We start from the raw sequence: 17004 nt of genomic DNA on the forward strand, positions 1-17004 counted from the left end.
ACAACCTGACCACACGGAGCCGCGTTCAGTGTGTCTTCAACCTGGCTTCACCCTCGGGCACCTGCCCGGTCCACCACCCCAGGGGCACCTGCCCCTCCCACTACCCCAGGGCCGTCCCAGAAACCCTGACAACCCCCTGACCCCTGAGGACCCTGGCCAGGACGCGGCCTCACCCCGCAGCCCTCCAGCCCCCTCCTCTGCTGGATAGTGGAGAGGGAGTCCGTTCACACCCCCTGGCAGCATGGATCCCAGTACAGGTTGCTGTGGGGTGGTGGGTGGGTGGGACCGGGACCCCCTCCCCCAGCCCCGCCTGCAGGACAGGGCCCCGGGTCCTGTGTCTGGTCTCCCCGACGGGGCTAAGAGCCATCCCTCCTGGTGAGGTGTTCTGCTGCTGTTTGAAAGGCCCACCGGGAGCCCCCTTCACAACAGGAGGTTGGGGCTCTGAGCTTCTGGATTTTTCCTCCCCCACCCTGTAGATCGAGTCCAGCCGCCCCTGGTTCTTCCAGAGCCCAGGTGGTTTGGGGGACCTGGCAGGTGTACCCCTTGGACATCTGCCCCCATTTCCAAGATGGCTTCCAACACCCATGCCTTCAGGAGCATCCAACAAGGTAAGAGGACAGCAGCAGAGCTGGGGTGCTGTACCCTAGAGACGCAGCGTGCCCTACTGGACGTTCCCAACCCGACGGGCTCACGATTGGGCAGGGATGAGAGGGAAGGAGTAAACACTGTTCTAGTCACTCAGCGCCTGCGCAGCAGGAAGGCTGACGTCCGTGGGGCTTGAATGTGAGTCTTCACCCCGTCCAGGCCCTTCGGATGTCATGCTCAGAGCGGCGGGCGGTGGGGAGGGCAGGGGGTCTCGGTGGCGGGACTGCTTGTGGGGGGCGGATTGGGGAGCCGCGGGGGCAGGCAGAGGTTTGGAGTCCCCACGCAGCAGCCACCATGCTGGGTGCAGAAGGCCAGGCTCACCGCCTTCGGGCGCACCCTCCCCACGGTCCCTGGGGATCTGACAGCATGGGTCCCTGGTGGGCCACAGGCTTGAATAGGATGCCAGGGCCATGTCTTGCCTGGGCCTAGCGCAGGGCAGGGTGACACCAGGCCCAGAAGGAGTTCTGTTTCTCCCACCACCCCCAACTTACCCCACCCCCACATCACCTGTGCAACCACCAGCCGCCTTCTGCAGAGCAGTTGCCTAGCCACAGAGCCCCATTCATGCCCCCACACGGCTCAGGCCCCCAGGGGATGGCGCGGGACAGCCGGCCTGGAGCCGGATGGCGGCTGGGGGCCGTGGCCAGAGACACATCCGCCGCCCCGGGCGCCTGGCACTCAGTCATCCCTGCAGGGAGGGGCAGCGCCCTGCTGCATTCCCCAGCGCTGGCCCTGACCCAGCCTCCTGCCATGCCTGGCAGCTGCACCTGCTCCCGCACTGGCCCCAGAAAATGCGGGCCGAGGCACGGACACAGCTCCTCTCCCCCCACCAGGCTGCTGAAAGGCGTGGAGAGGTTCCTGCCGGGCTCCTACCCCCAGATTTGGGCCTCTCTGCTCCTCAGCTCCTGCTGTGGACCCCAGATTTATGTGTTGAGATCAACCCCCAGAGGGACGGAGTTGGGAGGGGGGGCCTTTGGGACAGAATTAGATCATGAGGGTGGAACCCCCCATCACCCGGTGACAGATGATTTGATTGATGATTTTTCAACCTTAGGATGGTGGGGAAACCATACACATCCACTAGAAACTGCTTCAGATTTTGACATTGGATCTTTTCCGGGGCCAGTGATCTGCGGCGCATTCTCTGTGATGCCAGGCAGCTCCCGGACAAGCCCTCGGTACGCGGACCACCGTCTGTCCCCACACGACTGCTCCAGTTTTCACTTCCAGGGAGACCCAGGAGGTGCTCGACACTTTGTTATGAAATGGGCTTCGTGCTGGACGAGCCTGCCCACCTGTAGGCTAACGTGGGTTAGCCTGAGCACGTGGCCGGCGGGCCCGGCTGAGCCACGATGTTCGGTCGGTTAGGTGCGTTCAGTGCATTTTGGACTCAAGATATTTTCAACGTGACCTCATGATGAGCTGAGGAAGGTGTGTAGTGCCCTGACAGTGTCCTTGTAAGAAGAGACACGAGAGAGATGCCCTCTGTCCGCCACGTGAGCACCCCCAGAAGGCAGCCGTCCATAGCCAGGAAGCGAGCATGCGGGCACCTTCATCTCAGACTTCTGGCCTCCAGGACTGTAAGAAACAAATGTCTCTTTCTTAGCCACCCAGCCTCTGGTTTCTGTTCTAGCCGCCTGGGGGGCAAGAAGACCGCTTCCCCCCGGTTGCGGCCAGGGTTGCTGGTTGCAAGTGGCAGAAACGGACTCTGGCCATGGAAGCAGGAAGGAATTTGCTGGAAGCACGTCAGGCCTCTAGTCGAACCCAGGGGCGGCTGGAGAGCCAGCAGGAGCTTTGGGAGGCAGGGCAGTAGGAAGCCACGTTCCCGAGACCGGATGCCGCCCCAGCCCCACACCCCCGCACAGCTGGACTGGGCAGCCACGGGACACGGCCAGCGCCTGCCAAGCAGCCCACGGCCATGAATGACAGCTGCAGCCCTGACGGACCACACAGCCAGGGGCGCCGCTGCTGGCCATCGCGGCCAGGGAAACCGCCACTGCTACCAGAGTCTGTGGCCACGGGGCACCATTGTCCCATCAGTGGCTCTGCGGCCACAGCACCTGCCACCAGACCACCCCCCCCCCCGCCACTCACCACCCAGTGAACTTGAACCATCATGTGACTTTCTGGTCTCAGTTTCTTCTTCTGGCTTCATGACGATGATGGGCCCCCACGTGAGGCCATGTGTGTGAGGGTCTCTGATAATGACCCTGGGTTACAAACACAGGGATGATCGGGACCAGGCCCGGCTGCCTCATCTCAGACCTCCAGGTGCTCAGTGTGTCTGGGGAAACACACATACCACCTGCCCCGTGGCCCCCCACCCCACTCACTCCCTCGCATTTCACGGCACCCCTCAGTCAGGGGGCGCTGCAGGAAGGAGGCCCGGCCCGTGGCGCGTGGGCAAAGGGATGAGCACCGCTCCCAGGCCCAGCCGAGGGCGCCCAGCACCAGCCCCCACATACGTCGCACAGGCTGAGTCGCGTCCCCCAAACTCGTGGGTTGAAGCCCTACCCCTCCACGTATTTGGAGATGGGGTCTTCAAGGAGGCACGTAAGGCTGAGTGAGGTCACCAGGGTGGGGCCCCGATCCCACAGGACTTCGGCCTTACGAGTAGAGGGAGTGACACGGCCATCTCTCCTCTCTCGGGGCACACACAGACAAGGGCCCTGCAAGGACACAGTGGGAAGGTAGCCGTCTGCGGTCCGGAAGAGAGGCCTCACCAGAACCGGCGCTGCTGGCTCCTGACCTCGGACTCCAGCCTCCGGAATGGTGAGAAGATACATTTCTTTGTGTTCTCCCCAGCGGGGCAGCCCAAGCCAACAAGGGGATGGGGTGATCTTTTGAAAAGATGGCTGCAATGATGCCCCCGCAGCCACACCCCTGGAAATGAGGCCGTATGCCCCGTCCCGCTGAGACCCAGTCCGCCTCGCCTCCTGGAATCTGGCTTTGACACAGGAGGCACAATGGGAAGGCTCACAGCCACTGTGTTTGGGAGCCCAGCCTCCACCACGTGAACAAGCCTAGGCTACCCCGGTGGGTGAGGAACCACACAAGGCCTACTCACCACGCGGCCCCAAACAACAGCCAGTTGGTCCCCCAGGAGCAGAACAGCCCAAGACCCACAGATGCCTCCAGCTATGGGAAGGAGCCAGCCCAGCCCAGAAGAACCAGCCAGCCAAGCCCGGGCCAAGGTGCCAACCCACAGAATGGTGAGCCTGGTACGTGGCTGTTGGGTCTGGAGGTCAGTCGTGACACACACAGAGTGTTCTGATATAGTGTCCGACTCCAAGCCTCGTGGGCATGGGAAGCTCCAGATACAAGAAGGCCGGATCCCTGAGTCGCCACCGGGACGGGCACCAGCTACCTCCCAGCTGGGCAAGAAGTCTCACAGACAGCAGGCAGGGTGGGGAGAGGGAGGGAACCCACGTCGGCACCCGTCACGGTGACCCCACAGCACGTTGGAGAGAAGGGGGTCGGAAAAGCCACCAGAGGGGAAAAGGTATTTAGGGAAGATCCACTGGAGTAAAGCAGATTCTCAACAGTGGCACCGGTGGCTGAGGCCATGGAGAACCTTCCAGAAGCTGACAGAAAGGAAGGACGCTGGGACGTCTGAGACTCAGTGATGGGAGAACGCCGTCAGCAGCTCTGTGGCCCACTACGGAGGCTCAGACAGATCAACTCATCCAAGTGCACCTTCTGCCACCGGGTCAAGAAGAAGCAGAATTCTCCTTGAGGCCAGTTAACAATTAACGTACTGAACCAGCCGTAAAATGTCGTCCGGTAAAGGAAACACGGGGCCCAGGGCATTTTATCGAGGATTCTACCCGACTTTCCAAGACAGATCATTCATTCCAGCCTTAGACCGAGTCCTCCGGGGACTAATAAAGAAGGCATCATCTGGAACTCATTCTGTGAGTCATTCAAAGAGTGTAAGAAAGGCCCATCTCACTCACAAATGTAATGGACGATCCTCACCAACATACAAGCAGACCTGAAAACGCTTGTGAAAAAGTTAAAAGGGCGTGGGTCAGCCAGGCGCCTTGACAGGCCGGCGCGGTGTCAGGACAATTCAGAGAGGTGGTCTTGGAAGGGGGCCAGCAGGGCTAAGTCGGGGGGGCCTGGGCTGGACAGGAGGAGTGGATACCACCTCGAGGCCTGCCGGGGAGGTCCCCGAACCACGGTGGAGAGGGTCATTCCCATGCTGGGAGGAGCAGGGGCCTTCCGTGAAGGGCCCGGGTGCACCAGCACAAAGCGCCTCGGACAGGGGTCTTCACCAACAGAAGTTGATGGGCTCCGCATCCTGGAGACCAGAGTCCAAGACTGAGAGGCCAGCGGGGCTGGTTCCTTCTGAGGGTGAGGGAGAACGTGCGCCAGGCCTCTGCCCTTGGCCCGCGGATGGCTGCCTTCCCCTGTGGCACTGCCGTGTGCCTGTCTGTGTCCGTATTTCCCCTCCTTCTAGGGACACAGTCCTATTGGATCGGGGCCCACGCTCGCGGCCTCATCTGGACTTGATCACCTCTATAACGACCCTCCCTCCAAAGAAGATCACATTCTGAGGTCCTGGGGGCTGGGACTTCAACATTGGAATTCCAGGAGGACACAGTTCAACCTGTAACGTGGAAGCGACCCCAAACGGAGGGAGCCGGGGAAATCAATATCCCAATGTCACTCTCCTGCCTCCTCCGACCCGCCGCCAGGGCTCCCCAGTGTCCTCAAAAACCCAGTGGGCACAGGAGCCATGCGGTCCGTGGGGATCAGCCTCCTGGGCGGAGAAGGCAGGGAGCGGACCGCAATCTGGAGGGGCAGCTGGAAGATGCCGGGCTCGCTCCAGGCAGGCAAGGCTGGCTCGGCGCCACACGGTGGACAGTCTCTCATCGGGAGCCGCCTCTTTAACGGACCCACACGCAACACCCACAGGGGAGAAGAGGCAGGGGGCCATGGGGGGCCAGAGCAGGGGCAGTATGAGAGAGAACATTCTAGAAGCAGTGGAAACAGCATGAGCAAGGGCACAGGGTGGCCAGAGTGGCCAAAGCACAGGGTGGGGGGCAGGGTGGGGCAGAAACGGGCCGGAGGTAGGTGGGGTCCCACCCCAGGGATTGGGGGAGGCTTCGAGGTGGGGGGGCAGTGACCTGGAGAAAGTCCTGGCCTGTCACCTCAGAGAGAGGCGGGAAGATCTGGTCCGAGGTGGGGGCTGTGGAGGTGACCAGAGAGAAGGAGGCTCTGGGGGTCCAGGAGGAGCAGGAGAGGTGGGTGGAGACTGTGCGGAGGGCCCCCACCCTCTGGGCAGCTCTGAGGAGGGTCCCCTTCCCAGAGCGGGATGGGTGGGTGTGGGTCTGGATGCACCGAATGTGGGGCCATCTCAGGCCTCTCCCTGAGACCAGGGCTCCCAGGTCCCCGAGGCACCGCTGCTGGGCACGGGGTGGGGGGGGCTGTCTACAGCACCTCTCTGCCCGCCCCCACACACCCAGGCCTCTCTTCCTGGCCGCACAGGTCATCACATGTCCAGCCTGCTGAAGCCCCATCAGGGACCCCTGGGGCACACCCAGTATCTCACTGTAGCCCGCAGCAACTCCCCGCCCCCCCATCCCTGCCTTCCCTAGCCTCCAGCCACACTTCCTTATTTTGATTCAGAGAAACCCCACCCTGCTGCCTCAGGGCCTTTGCAGCTGCCGCTCCCTCTGCCCAGAACCCCGGGCTCTTCCAGGCATCTCTGATTCCTTCCCCCGGGTGTCCTGGCCAGCTGGCTGCAGCAGCATGGCTCCAGGAGGCACAGCCCGGTAGCGGCCCACCGCCCTCCACTCCCCTGACTTCCGGGACTGCTGGTTTCTTCGAGGAGTCTCCGGCCTTCCTCCTAGGAAACAGCGCTAAGGGACAGCTGTAGTCAGGGCACCTTCTCGAAGCAAAATGAGGACCAGTGGGTATTTCCAAATAACCTGTCTTAAGTCCTTCATGTTCCATGTGCTGCTTGACTCGGACCCTGCCCTGGGACAACCAGGGTGTGTGTGCTCCAGCCCCAGCTGCCTGGGGGTGGCCCGAGGTGGGTAGGCTAGGAGAGGGTCGACTAGGTGCCATGCCCTGACCCCCTGGGCCTTGGGGCCAGACCCTCCCTGCGGGGCTGTAGGCTCCCTTCTCCACTGAGAAAGGGAAGAGGGGGAGCTGGCCCCGGGGACCCGCCGGCCCCAAGCCACACCACCTACAAAATGTGGGCCGGGCTCCTGGCCCAGGGGAAGGCTGAGAGGGGTGGGGTGCAGAGGCGCGGGCTGTGTGGGCCGGGTTCTTGGAAGCATCTTTATTGTTATGAGTCTGGGAACCATGCGGAGGCAGGATGCCCAACCCAGAGGTGTGGGCGCTCTCAGGAGGGATCCGCAGGCCGCTTAGGGGGCCATATCCGGTCTTTGATCCAGTCCACGTACTTGGCCACACGCGTGTAGACACCAGGTTTATTAAGCCTCCCACAGCCGTCGCCCCAACTGATGATGCCGTACAGGTAGGCCACGCCGTTCTTCTCACAGGCCAGGGGCCCGCCCGAGTCCCCCTGCGGCAGGGCTGCTGGTCAGAGCCAGGAGCTGGCTCAGCTCCTCAGCAGTTGCAAAACCCCCACCACCCACTCCTGCTCCGCCTCCCTCACCCCAACTCCAAAAACGTCCCCAAAGGGTCTCAGATGTCCCCTTTGGTGAGGACTCCCCAGGAGCTCCCAACGCAGACTTCCTGACAGCCTGGGGGACAGATAACAAAGGTACTTCCAAGTAAAGGAGCTGTCCCACCTTCCCCTGGCCCCCTGGAAACAAAGTCTCCTCATTCCCCGGCTGCTGTGACAGCGTCTGACCAGTCATTCCAGTTCCTAAAGCTCTGCCGTGGATTCCTCTCAACTCCATGACCAGGAACGTGCTCCTCAATCTGGCTCCCCAACCCACCCACCAGCGCGCACCCTATGTGGACCAGGTGGTCCCTGTGTTCTGGGCTAATCTCCCCACTTGAAATAATAGCCCCCCCGGGCAAACTCCTATTCACCCTTCAAAACAAGTGCAAATGCCCCCTCCTCCAGAAAGCCAGCCTTGACTTCCCCCAAAAGTGCTTGCTGTATTCATGTGGTCCAGTGTCAAACCCCCCTTGCCACTTCTGAGTTGTGTGACCTGGGAAGAGGGATGGGACCTCTCTGGGCCTCAGTTTCCCCACCTATAAAATGGGAAGTAAAGCAGCTCCTCCATCTCAGGATTCACCGGCAGCCTAAACAAGATGGTGCTTGTGGAGTCCCTGATGAACACTAGCTCTTGGGACCGGGTGCTAGATTGAACCCACTTGGAAGAACTCTAGCTGTAAAGGGCTTTGGCCTTTGGTGTCACGTGACAGCCCCACCCTTGGCTGGACGTGTCCAGGCTTTGAGACCCCGCACGTCCCTGGGCCTCGGTCTCCCCTGCTGGGAGGGCTTTGCGCAGTGGCCAGGCCAGCCTCCGGAAGAGGTGGGTGCCCATCCCGGGGGTACTCTCTGTCCTGGCTCCCCGCTGGCTCTGCGGGTCACGGTCCCTCTCAGCTCTGAGCTGGGGGGGCAGGCAGTCTTGGGATTTGGGGCTCAGCCCCGGCTCACCTGGCAGGCGTCGGACTTGCAGTCGAAGTAGCCGGCACACAGCATGTTGGGGCTGATGTCGGCCCCATACACCTCCGGGCTGCTGCACTTGTGGTCTGCGACCAGAGGGACCAGTGCCTCCCGCAGGGAGCTGGAGTAGCCACTGCCGTCTGTGGACAGGGTGCTCTCAGGCTGGGCGAGGCTCCCTGCGGCTGGCCATGGCTCCCCCGGGCACGATGCCCCCACCCCACTCACTCTCGTCCTGGTGGCCCCAGCCTGCAATCTGGCACTTGTGTCCAGCGGGGAAGGGGCTGCTGGGCTCAGGCAGGCAGATAGGCTGGACGAACTGGGAGCGGACGGCACAGCGGTCCCCCTTCTTCTTCAGCCGGATCAAGACTGGCCAAGAGAGAGAGACCAGAGGTCAGCCTGGGGCGGCGGGGGGGGGGGGTGGTCCATGCAGGGGCAGAGGGGCTGTGGCCTGGGAGACCCGCGCGGAGCAGGAGGGCCGGCCCAGGGCTCGGCAAGGCTAGCCAGCCGGGTCTCGCTCCCGCCAGGCCAAGGCCACTCTGCCCTACCAGGTTTCCTTGCTGCCCTCCCCTCCCCCCCTCCCTTCCCCACTCTCTCTCCTTTCCTGCCCCATCCCTCTCTTCCCCTCTCCCCAGGTCGGCCTGGCGCCTACCCCCTGCCTCTCTCCGGGCTCTGGCCTGGGGTGTGCAAGGCACACACGCATCCCTGGCCCTGTCGCGCCTCAACATGTCCCAAGCCTTACCCAGGTCATGGTCACTGGGGTTGAACACTGAGTACATGGGGTACGGGATATACTTCTCGATGCCAAACGTCTGTGTTACGTCCGTTGTTTGGTTGAAGAAGTGTTGGCCTAGGACCACTAAGACGCTCTCCCTGCGGGGGCTGTGCAAGGCGGCTACGACCCAGGCCCTCCCCACAGGCCCCGCCCCTGCCCCGCCCCCTCGGGCCCCGCCCCTCTGCACAGGCCCCTCCCCTCTGGCCCCCTCTTCGGGCCCCGCCTCCTCAGACCCCTCCCCCTCGGGCCCCGCCCCTCTGCACAGGCCCCTCCCCTCAGGCCCTCCCCTCTGGCCCCTCCCTTCGGGCCCCGCCGCCTCAGACCCCTCCCCTCGGGCCCCGCCCCTCGGGCTCTCCCCCCACAGGCCCCGCCCCTCGGGAGCCTCCCCACCACCGGCTGTGGCTCAAGCATCCAGGAGATAACCCCAGAAGGGCGATGCTGGGCAGGTCCCCTGCAGCCCTGGGGAGAGGCCTGAGCAGGGGGCAGGGGAGTGGTGGGCTATGGCCACACAGGATCTTGGGCAGTGCCACCTCTAATGCATCCCCTTTGGTAACTCTGGGGGCTTCATGCAGGCGGGGTCCAGGCCGATTGAGGCCTGAGTGGGTGGAGACCCCAGCCCTGCCTGGAGGCCCTGACGCAGCTCCTATCTAGCCTGGGCTCCCCAGATACAGCCCCTCCGCTCCTGCTGGGCACAGGCCCTGGGCCCCCACGGTCGGCCCCTCTGTCCCCACCCTGGGCCTCTGTTTTTGCTGCTCCTGGTGAAGGGGTTAACTCCCGCCCTGGCTTGGCCCTGCTTCACTGGACACCAGCTCCAGGCCACTGTACGACCTCGGTCCCTGGCCCTCCCAGGTCTTAGGCCCTTCTGGAAAATGGGCTCCCACGCCATGGGCAGCCAGCCAGCTCAGCACACAGTGGGGCTTGGTGCCTGGCCTTGGGACAGGGTCAGCAACCCAAGTCCAGGGCCGGAGGGGACGATTCGTGGGTCTCGTTCAGGTGGGCTCTCAGGGGGATGGCCAGTGAACCCAGGGCTTGAAACACTCAGGCCTCCAGGGACGGAGGAGGACCGGGTTAGCAGAAAGGCTGTCTGGGTGTGCGGCAGGGCAGGGCGGTCTGCCCATCAGCTCTGAGTCCCTGGTTCTGTCCTTTGCCAAAGGAGCATGTCCCTCCTGGGGGGCCCCCTGGGAGTCCACGTGCTCACCTCCAGCACCGCAGCCTCATCCCCCAGCCCCGCCCTGGATGTGAGGAGTGGGTGCCGGCTCCCCTCCCCCATCCTCTTAAACCCCTCCCCAATCTTATTCCGTCCTGGGGAGGCCTCGAAGGTGCTATTTCCCAGGCCCAGCGGGGAGCCTGCTACAGGTCACAGCTCCGCACAGGCAGGCCTTGGCCCACTGCCCCCCACCCATGCTGTAGTCCCTGGGTGACCAGTGGAGGCTCAAGGCCAGACTCAGGCTGCCAAACCCCCAGCCCCTGACCCCTGGGATGCCACTGCCAGGCACATCCTCTCCCACTGGACCCCCTGGGGGAGCCTCCCAGGCTGGACCCCCGGATGGGGAACCTTGTTCCCATCACAGCAGGTAGAGGCAGAGAGGGGCTGGCCTTCCCTGCTCTGAGTTGACTGGCTCCTCTGGGTGTGTGGTGGCGGGTCTCGCATCCCAGACCCCCACTCCCTCAGCTGCCAGCCCAAGCCTGCCTGCCCACAGAAGGCTCAGCTCGCAGAGTGGGTGGGGCCTCGGGAGTCCCTGCTGCGGGGGGACCCCCCCCTGTGCAGGCTGGGGTCCGGGAGGGGCGGGATCTTCTCAGACGAGGGCCTGCCCGTTACCCCCCTTCACCCCCCACCCCCAGCGCAGGACTGCCCCCGAAGGACTGGGCAGTGACCCAGGGCAGGGGTGGGGCTGGTCCCCGCAGCTTCCAGGCCCAGCACCAGGCTGAACACTGAGGTGTCCCCCCGGGGTCAGTGGGGCCACGGGAAAGCGAGGGACCAAAGATGGGGCTTGAATGGGTAGTGGGGACGGGTGGGGGCACAGTGCGTGAGGACAGGCCGGTGGGGCATGAGTGAGTGGGTGGGGGAGAGATGGAGGGTGGCAGATGGCGGGCACGAAGATGTGGAATGGCTGGTGGGTACGTGGCCAGGTGGATGGGCTGAAACAGGCAGGGCGGGGGGCGCGGACAGAGCCACTCACCTGCTGGAGAAGCAGTGGGCCGCGGACACCACCCAGCAGGTGTGGACAAGGCTCCCTGCACAGAAGTTGTTCCCGATGTAGATGGCGGCCAGCCAGGGGTGGGAGCCGGGCAGGGAAGACGAGCCGCCGATGATGCGTGGCCGGAGGAAGGTTCTTTTCTTGTGCCTCTTGCCACAGGCCTGGCGTCCCCCTGGGGCGGGCTCAGCCTGCCTCAGCAGGACCGCAGTGGGCAGGGGCGGAATTCTGGCGAGGGATTCTGGGAGCACACGTCAGCGGGTCACCCCCCGGCTCCTTCTGTGTAGCCCCGCCCAGAGTGGTCCTGGCTGCTATATCCTCGCCCACCTCCCGCCCCAACCCCAGGCAGCTCGGCGGGAAAGGGCCCGAGCTCAGTCCCCTCTGCCCTCACAGGCACACCATCTACTCTCGGAGCCTCAGTTTCCTCTTCTGTACGATGGGGAGAACAAGACCAAATCGATCACAAGGCTTCGTGGGAAGCAAAGGGGGGCTGGCACGCCGGGCAGGGGTTCCTGTCCCTCCCAGAGCCCAGGCCGGTCAGGTGGCCCCGGGGGGCACAGGGGCCGGAGGGCAGGCTGGCTTCCTGGAGCTGCCCACTCCCAGGGTCTGATCCAGGGTAACCACTATTCACCCCTAACTGGCACTTTCCTATCTCTGGGAGCCATCAGCTCGGCTCAAGCTGGGTGGGAGCCACCCAGAGGTCTTGTAATCGGCTAGCCTGGAGTGGGGCCAGGCTGCCCCTTGCTGCACATTCGCGCACCACAGGCCACCAGGCGGCAGTACTCCCAGGAGAGTGCGCTGTCCTTCACCACGTAGCACCAGGGCCTCTCGTCCTTGTCTGGGTTCCTGGGGTGCATGGAGAGGCGGGTGGGCCAGGGCCGGGGGGGACATGGGAGAACCCTGCAGGTTGGGGCTCCTGGCACCCCCGCCCCCTCCCAGCGGCGTTTGGCTGACTCCGCAGATGGACACCGTGGCCTGGGGCCCCGTGGGCCTGACCTCTGGCCTCTGGACAGACCCTGCCCACCCTGGATGAGGTGGCCCGGGGCAGGCCAGGCCTGTGCTGACCGGCAGTAGGCGTGGGGGCCCAGGCCGAGCAGGGCCGCGGCGCCCACCGAGTCCACGTGCAGCTCCTGGTAGAGCAGGTCCGAGTCCCAGGCCAGGCAGCTGAGGCCCGAGGTTGCCGTGCTGGCCACGCCTCGGTACTCGGTGCCGTTCCCCACGAAGCAGCGCTGGGTAGGCACTGTGGGCAGCACGGTGTATGGTGAGCCTGGGCCCAAGGCTGCGTCCACTTTGACGCCGGCCCCAGGGCGCAGGGCCAGGAGGCCAACCCACTCACCGATGTTGCAGAGCCGCCCAGCGTGGCCCAGGGGGCAGGAGCATACAGTGGTCCCAGTGGCCACAATGAGGTGGCAGGTGCCCCCGTTCAGGCACGGGCTGCTCAGGCAAGCTGGGGGGGAGGGCTCAGAAGCTAGGCCTCAGGCCTTGAGGATGCCAGCCGCGTGAGGGCGGGGTCGGGGCCGGTCCACCGGGGGCCTGGGGCTGGGGGACCCCGGGCCAGCCCCTCCCCCGGCCATGGCGTACCTGTGTGGCGGGTGCCCTCGCAGCGGATCTGGCCCCCGGCACACTCACACTGTTCCACTTGGCCCTGGCTCACTCGGGCCCAGCGGTCGCCCACCTCCAGGTGTTCGTAGCGCGTCTCATCGAAGCATTTTTCTGGGGGGGTCGCAGAGCACCCTCATACTGCTGCCCTTGGGCAGGCACCCCCCCACCCATCTTCCCAGGACCTGGCCCTGCATACCTGTGCCGCAGTTCTTGCCTGTGAAAGCCATGGGGCAGGTGCAGTGGTAAGACTCGGGGTCCTGGGCATTGGAGCATAAGCCCCCGTTGAGGCACGGGCTGGAGGCACAGGGATCCGGGGCAGCTGGGGACACACAGGAAGAGTAGGGGGCAGGTGTGAGAGAATCCGGCCCGTCAGCATGTCTCCCCCAGACCCTGTCTGCTTGCCAAGGCCCGCAGTGCCTCCATCGGGCCTGCTGCCTTCAAGCTGCCCCTCGGGATTCCTTGGGGTACGGCAGGCCTTCCCTGTCGTCCCAGCACTCAGACCCCGGGTAAGCAGGCCTCTGGCTCTGTACCAGGACCCTGGAAGCCCAGCCCCCCATCAGGCAGCACAGTCCGCTCTGTGCCCTGGGACCCTTGTAGGTAGGGCTGTCAGCACCCATGCCCCACCCAGACCCTACGGGCCCTCATCTCTCCCCGGGGCTCCGTCTGTGCAGCCATGGGGCCCAGCCTGACCGCCAGGGGGCGCACTGGCCCCAGCAATGACCAAGGCAGCCCTGTGGCTCCAGGAGAGGGCAGGGTCCTGCCTGGGAGGGGCTCCACCCCCCCCCACTCCTGCAGTCCCCCTGGGCTGATGATCCCTCTGTCCCTTCCCAGGTCCCCAGGGCTGCAGTGGGGTCAACCCCAAGGTTCCCTCTTGCACCCCAGGCAGGACCCTCCATCCCAGGTCAGCTCTGTCCCCTTGGCTCCCACCCCCATCAGCCAGCCCCGTAGACTCACCCCACCCCCAGCCTGGACCCGGCAACCCCCCAGCAAACCCCCTCCCCCCGCCGCCAGCACCCACCTGGGTCCTCCCTGGGCACCAAGACCTGTGCACAGTAGCCCCAGGCCCTGTCGCGGTCGTAGTTGTGAGTGGTGGCACACCTGGGGGGGGGGTGAGGAGACAGGTGGGTCCCAGCCCCGAGACCTGCCCCCCAGCCCGCCTCTGGCCGGGCACCCGCCGAACGCTGCGGAGCTCTGCCCTGGCCACACCCAGGCCTTCCTTCCCGGCTGTTTACGGGGCTCAGGCTGGAGGAGGGAGGGTGGAGGGCAGGAGGGTGCCCAAAGTGGACAATGGGCTGCGGGGACCTGCAGGAGGGAGGCTGGCGGTCTGTGCTTGCCGGCCTCGGCCCCAGCCCGGGACCCACCACTTCCTGTGGGCGCTTCCCTCCGAAGTGCACGAGTGGAGCATGCGGCCGCCGTAGCGAAAGGGAAACCTGCAGGGCCGCCCGTCCTCTGTGAGCACTGCAGGGGGAGGGGAGGGCGTCAGGGGGCTCCACATCGCACACCCCGCTCCCCAGCAGCCACCTGCCATCCTCCCGACCCTCCCGCCCAGGTGTAGCCCGCCGCCTCCAGGAAGCCCTCCTGACCCACCTGGGCCCCCAGGGCTGCTGCTGGAGGGAGCTGCCCTGGGCAGGGGGGTGAGCCCCCTACCACGGGGTCCCTGTGCCTCTGGAGCACTCGTGGCTGGGGTCCCAGGGGTCACCGAGGTTACAGGGATCGTGGGGGTCCCAGGGGTCACTGTGGCGTTAGGTTCTGGGGGTTCTGTAAGGTTCTAGGAGGAGCCAAGAGGGCTGTGATGGGGTGGCCCCCTCACACTCAGGCTGCGCTGGCTGGCTGGTCGCCATCCCCAGTTCCCATGCTGGGGCCCTCAGGTCTTAGAGTGGAAACCAAGGGGACCCTGGCCACTGGTTGTCCCCATCCCCTCCCGCCGAGCCCACGGGCTCAGCCAGGGCGGGCTTGGCGTCTGCCCAGGCTGGGGCACCCCTGCCTTCCAGCCTCAGATCCTGGAGATCTGTTCTGGCGGATGGACGAGAGCAGCCGTGAGGCCCTCAGAGGTCCCTCTGCCCCCCCAGACAATGGGACCCAAAAGCGGCCCAAAGAGAGGGGAGTGGCCCTCAGATCCCCAGGCCTCCTGTCCCCCAGGCCAGCCCAGCACGCCCACCTCGCCCGCTGAAGGCCGGAAAGCCAGCTGGCAGCACGCTGGGCCCCTCACCCACTCCCCGGCCCTCTCCGGCCCCAGGACCCAGAGTGGGCACAGGGACCCCGTGGTCACAGCGCCCTGGGGTCAGTGCTCACCCTGCCAGCCTGGGGCTGAGCCCCACAAGGCACCCCCAGCAGCAGCAGCAGCCGCAGCAGCAGGAGCAGGGCCATTCCCGGCGGGGGGCAAAGCCTGGGACCCCAGGCCCCGCGCCCTGTGGCTCCTCCTGGGCTGGCCTGAGGGGCAGCCGGAAACACAGCAACCAGGCAGGTGGGGTCAAGGCCACCTGGAAATGATTAACCCTGGCTGCCTCCAATGCCGGGCCCACATGGCCCTCGTATCTGCTGCCCAGCTCACCCCACCCGGTCGAGCCGTCCCCTCTGGCATCTGCCACAGTGGTCCTGCAACGGACAGTGTCCTCGGGTCTCAGCTTGGAAGCCTCCTCCAGGAAGTCTTGCAGGACACACAGCCACTGGGGGCTCAGACTCCTGCCCCCGGCTTCCAGCCCCCACCTCTCCACGGGGCTGGACACTGTTTGTGAGCTCTCGGTAACCAGAGTGGCTGTGAGTGGTGCACCTCCCAGGCCTGGGGGTGGGTGCTAGCCCCGCAGCCAGCAAGAGGCCAGGCATGGGGTGTGTATGTGTCTCTCTGTGTGTGTGTGTGTGTGTGTGTGTGCACACGCGCACCGGGCTGGGCGTGACAAACACTGACCCCAGGAGGGGGACCCTCGTGGGGGTAGAGCTGGGGAGGGGGGCAGCACCAGAGCCCTAACTGCAGGGTGCCCAGGAATGTGCCCTCCCCCTTGGGAGGACCCCCTTGGACACCACCTCCAGGAAGCCTTCCCACCCCTGGACTCCCTCAGCCCTGGGCTTCCCCTCTCACAGCTTGGATGACATGTGCTGTCCCCACCTCTGGCCAGGGCTGCCCACACCCCATCCTGAGCCCTTGCTGGGCCCCAGAATAGCCTCAGACAGGCCCCCGGGCCCACCAAGGGCCACAGAGACCTGGCTTGGGGTCCTGCCCAGGTCTGCATGCCCCTTGCTCTCTCCATCTGGGACCTGGGGTGGGGGCACCGCCCCTTGGACACAACTGCAGCAGGTCCACGGCCACGGACCCCAGAACGCATGCCTGGGGGCCGCGGGCAGAGCTGCCAGGAGAACCTCTTCAGCAATTTCTGATCACGGGTACCCCATGAGTCAGCTTGGCTGCCCCCAGGGGGCAAAGGCGAGGGCTGGCCCTCACTTTGGTCCAGGGATCAGCCTGGCACTGCAGCCACCTCACTGTACACCCCCAAACCACTCTCTCTGGGCCCCCGTTTTGTCATCTGTGCAAAAGGAGAGAGAGTAGAAACTGAGGGGGCACCCAGTTTGGTAGTGGGTGTAGCGTTTGGGGGCACAAGCATCAGGTGCGGGTGGGGGAGCATGGTGGGTGCGGCGACATGATGGGTGCCGGGCACAGTGGGTGGTGGGCCCCCCTCCCTCTGACACCTCCCAAGGACCCTCCCAGAGCACTGCTCCCTAGAAGACTCCAGAACCACCTCAGTAGTCTTGCCGAGGACTCGCAGGTTGGGCCCTTCCCAGCAACTTGTGGAGAGAGGGGTGCGGGGTCCCTGGGTGCTCAGCTGCTCCATGTTGGGGTTCCACCAAGGCGACTGGAACGGTGGCCGACTGGACCTGCTTCGGCCAACAGCCCACTGCAGCCCTGTCCCCCAGTTAGCCCGCCACGCGCCCTCCTGACGAGGCTCCTCCGGCCGCTCCCTGGGCCTGACACCACCCAGGCCCTCAGTGAGGGCCCCTCCACGGACGGATGGATGGACGCGGAAGGGTGTCACAGCACCCTCTAAACGAGGCCAAGCGCGGGGCTTGCGGCACCCCAGAGCCCAGGCAGCAGAGCACAGGGCGCAGCGTGGCTCGGGGGTCGACCCCCAGGGCCCTGCACTGACTCGTGGGGCAGGCGGGAAGCCGACGTGACCGCTTCCTCTCCCCCTCCAGGGCACCAC

At 65.1% G+C, this 17004-nt stretch overlaps 1 protein-coding gene across 1 annotated transcript; it reads right to left on the minus strand.

Moving 5' to 3' along the window:
- Positions 1–6939: 6939 nt before the first annotated feature.
- HGFAC (HGF activator) lies at positions 6940–16635 on the minus strand. The gene is given in 16 exon segments (XM_088021357.1): positions 6940–7183; positions 8234–8382; positions 8468–8608; positions 8982–9121; positions 11195–11450; positions 11940–12055; positions 12275–12449; positions 12546–12656; positions 12791–12922; positions 13008–13130; positions 13830–13909; positions 14173–14269; positions 14399–14579; positions 15104–15279; positions 15282–15458; positions 16557–16635. Coding segments are annotated over 16 exon segments (2316 nt in total). The 3' UTR covers positions 6940–7000.
- Positions 16636–17004: the final 369 nt, after the last annotated feature.

Source organism: Eumetopias jubatus, unplaced genomic scaffold (genome assembly GCF_037043125.1).
Source record: "Eumetopias jubatus isolate StellerSeaLion01/CBP00866 unplaced genomic scaffold, mEumJub1_p1.0 scaffold_2, whole genome shotgun sequence".
Taxonomy (NCBI): domain Eukaryota; kingdom Metazoa; phylum Chordata; class Mammalia; order Carnivora; family Otariidae; genus Eumetopias; species Eumetopias jubatus.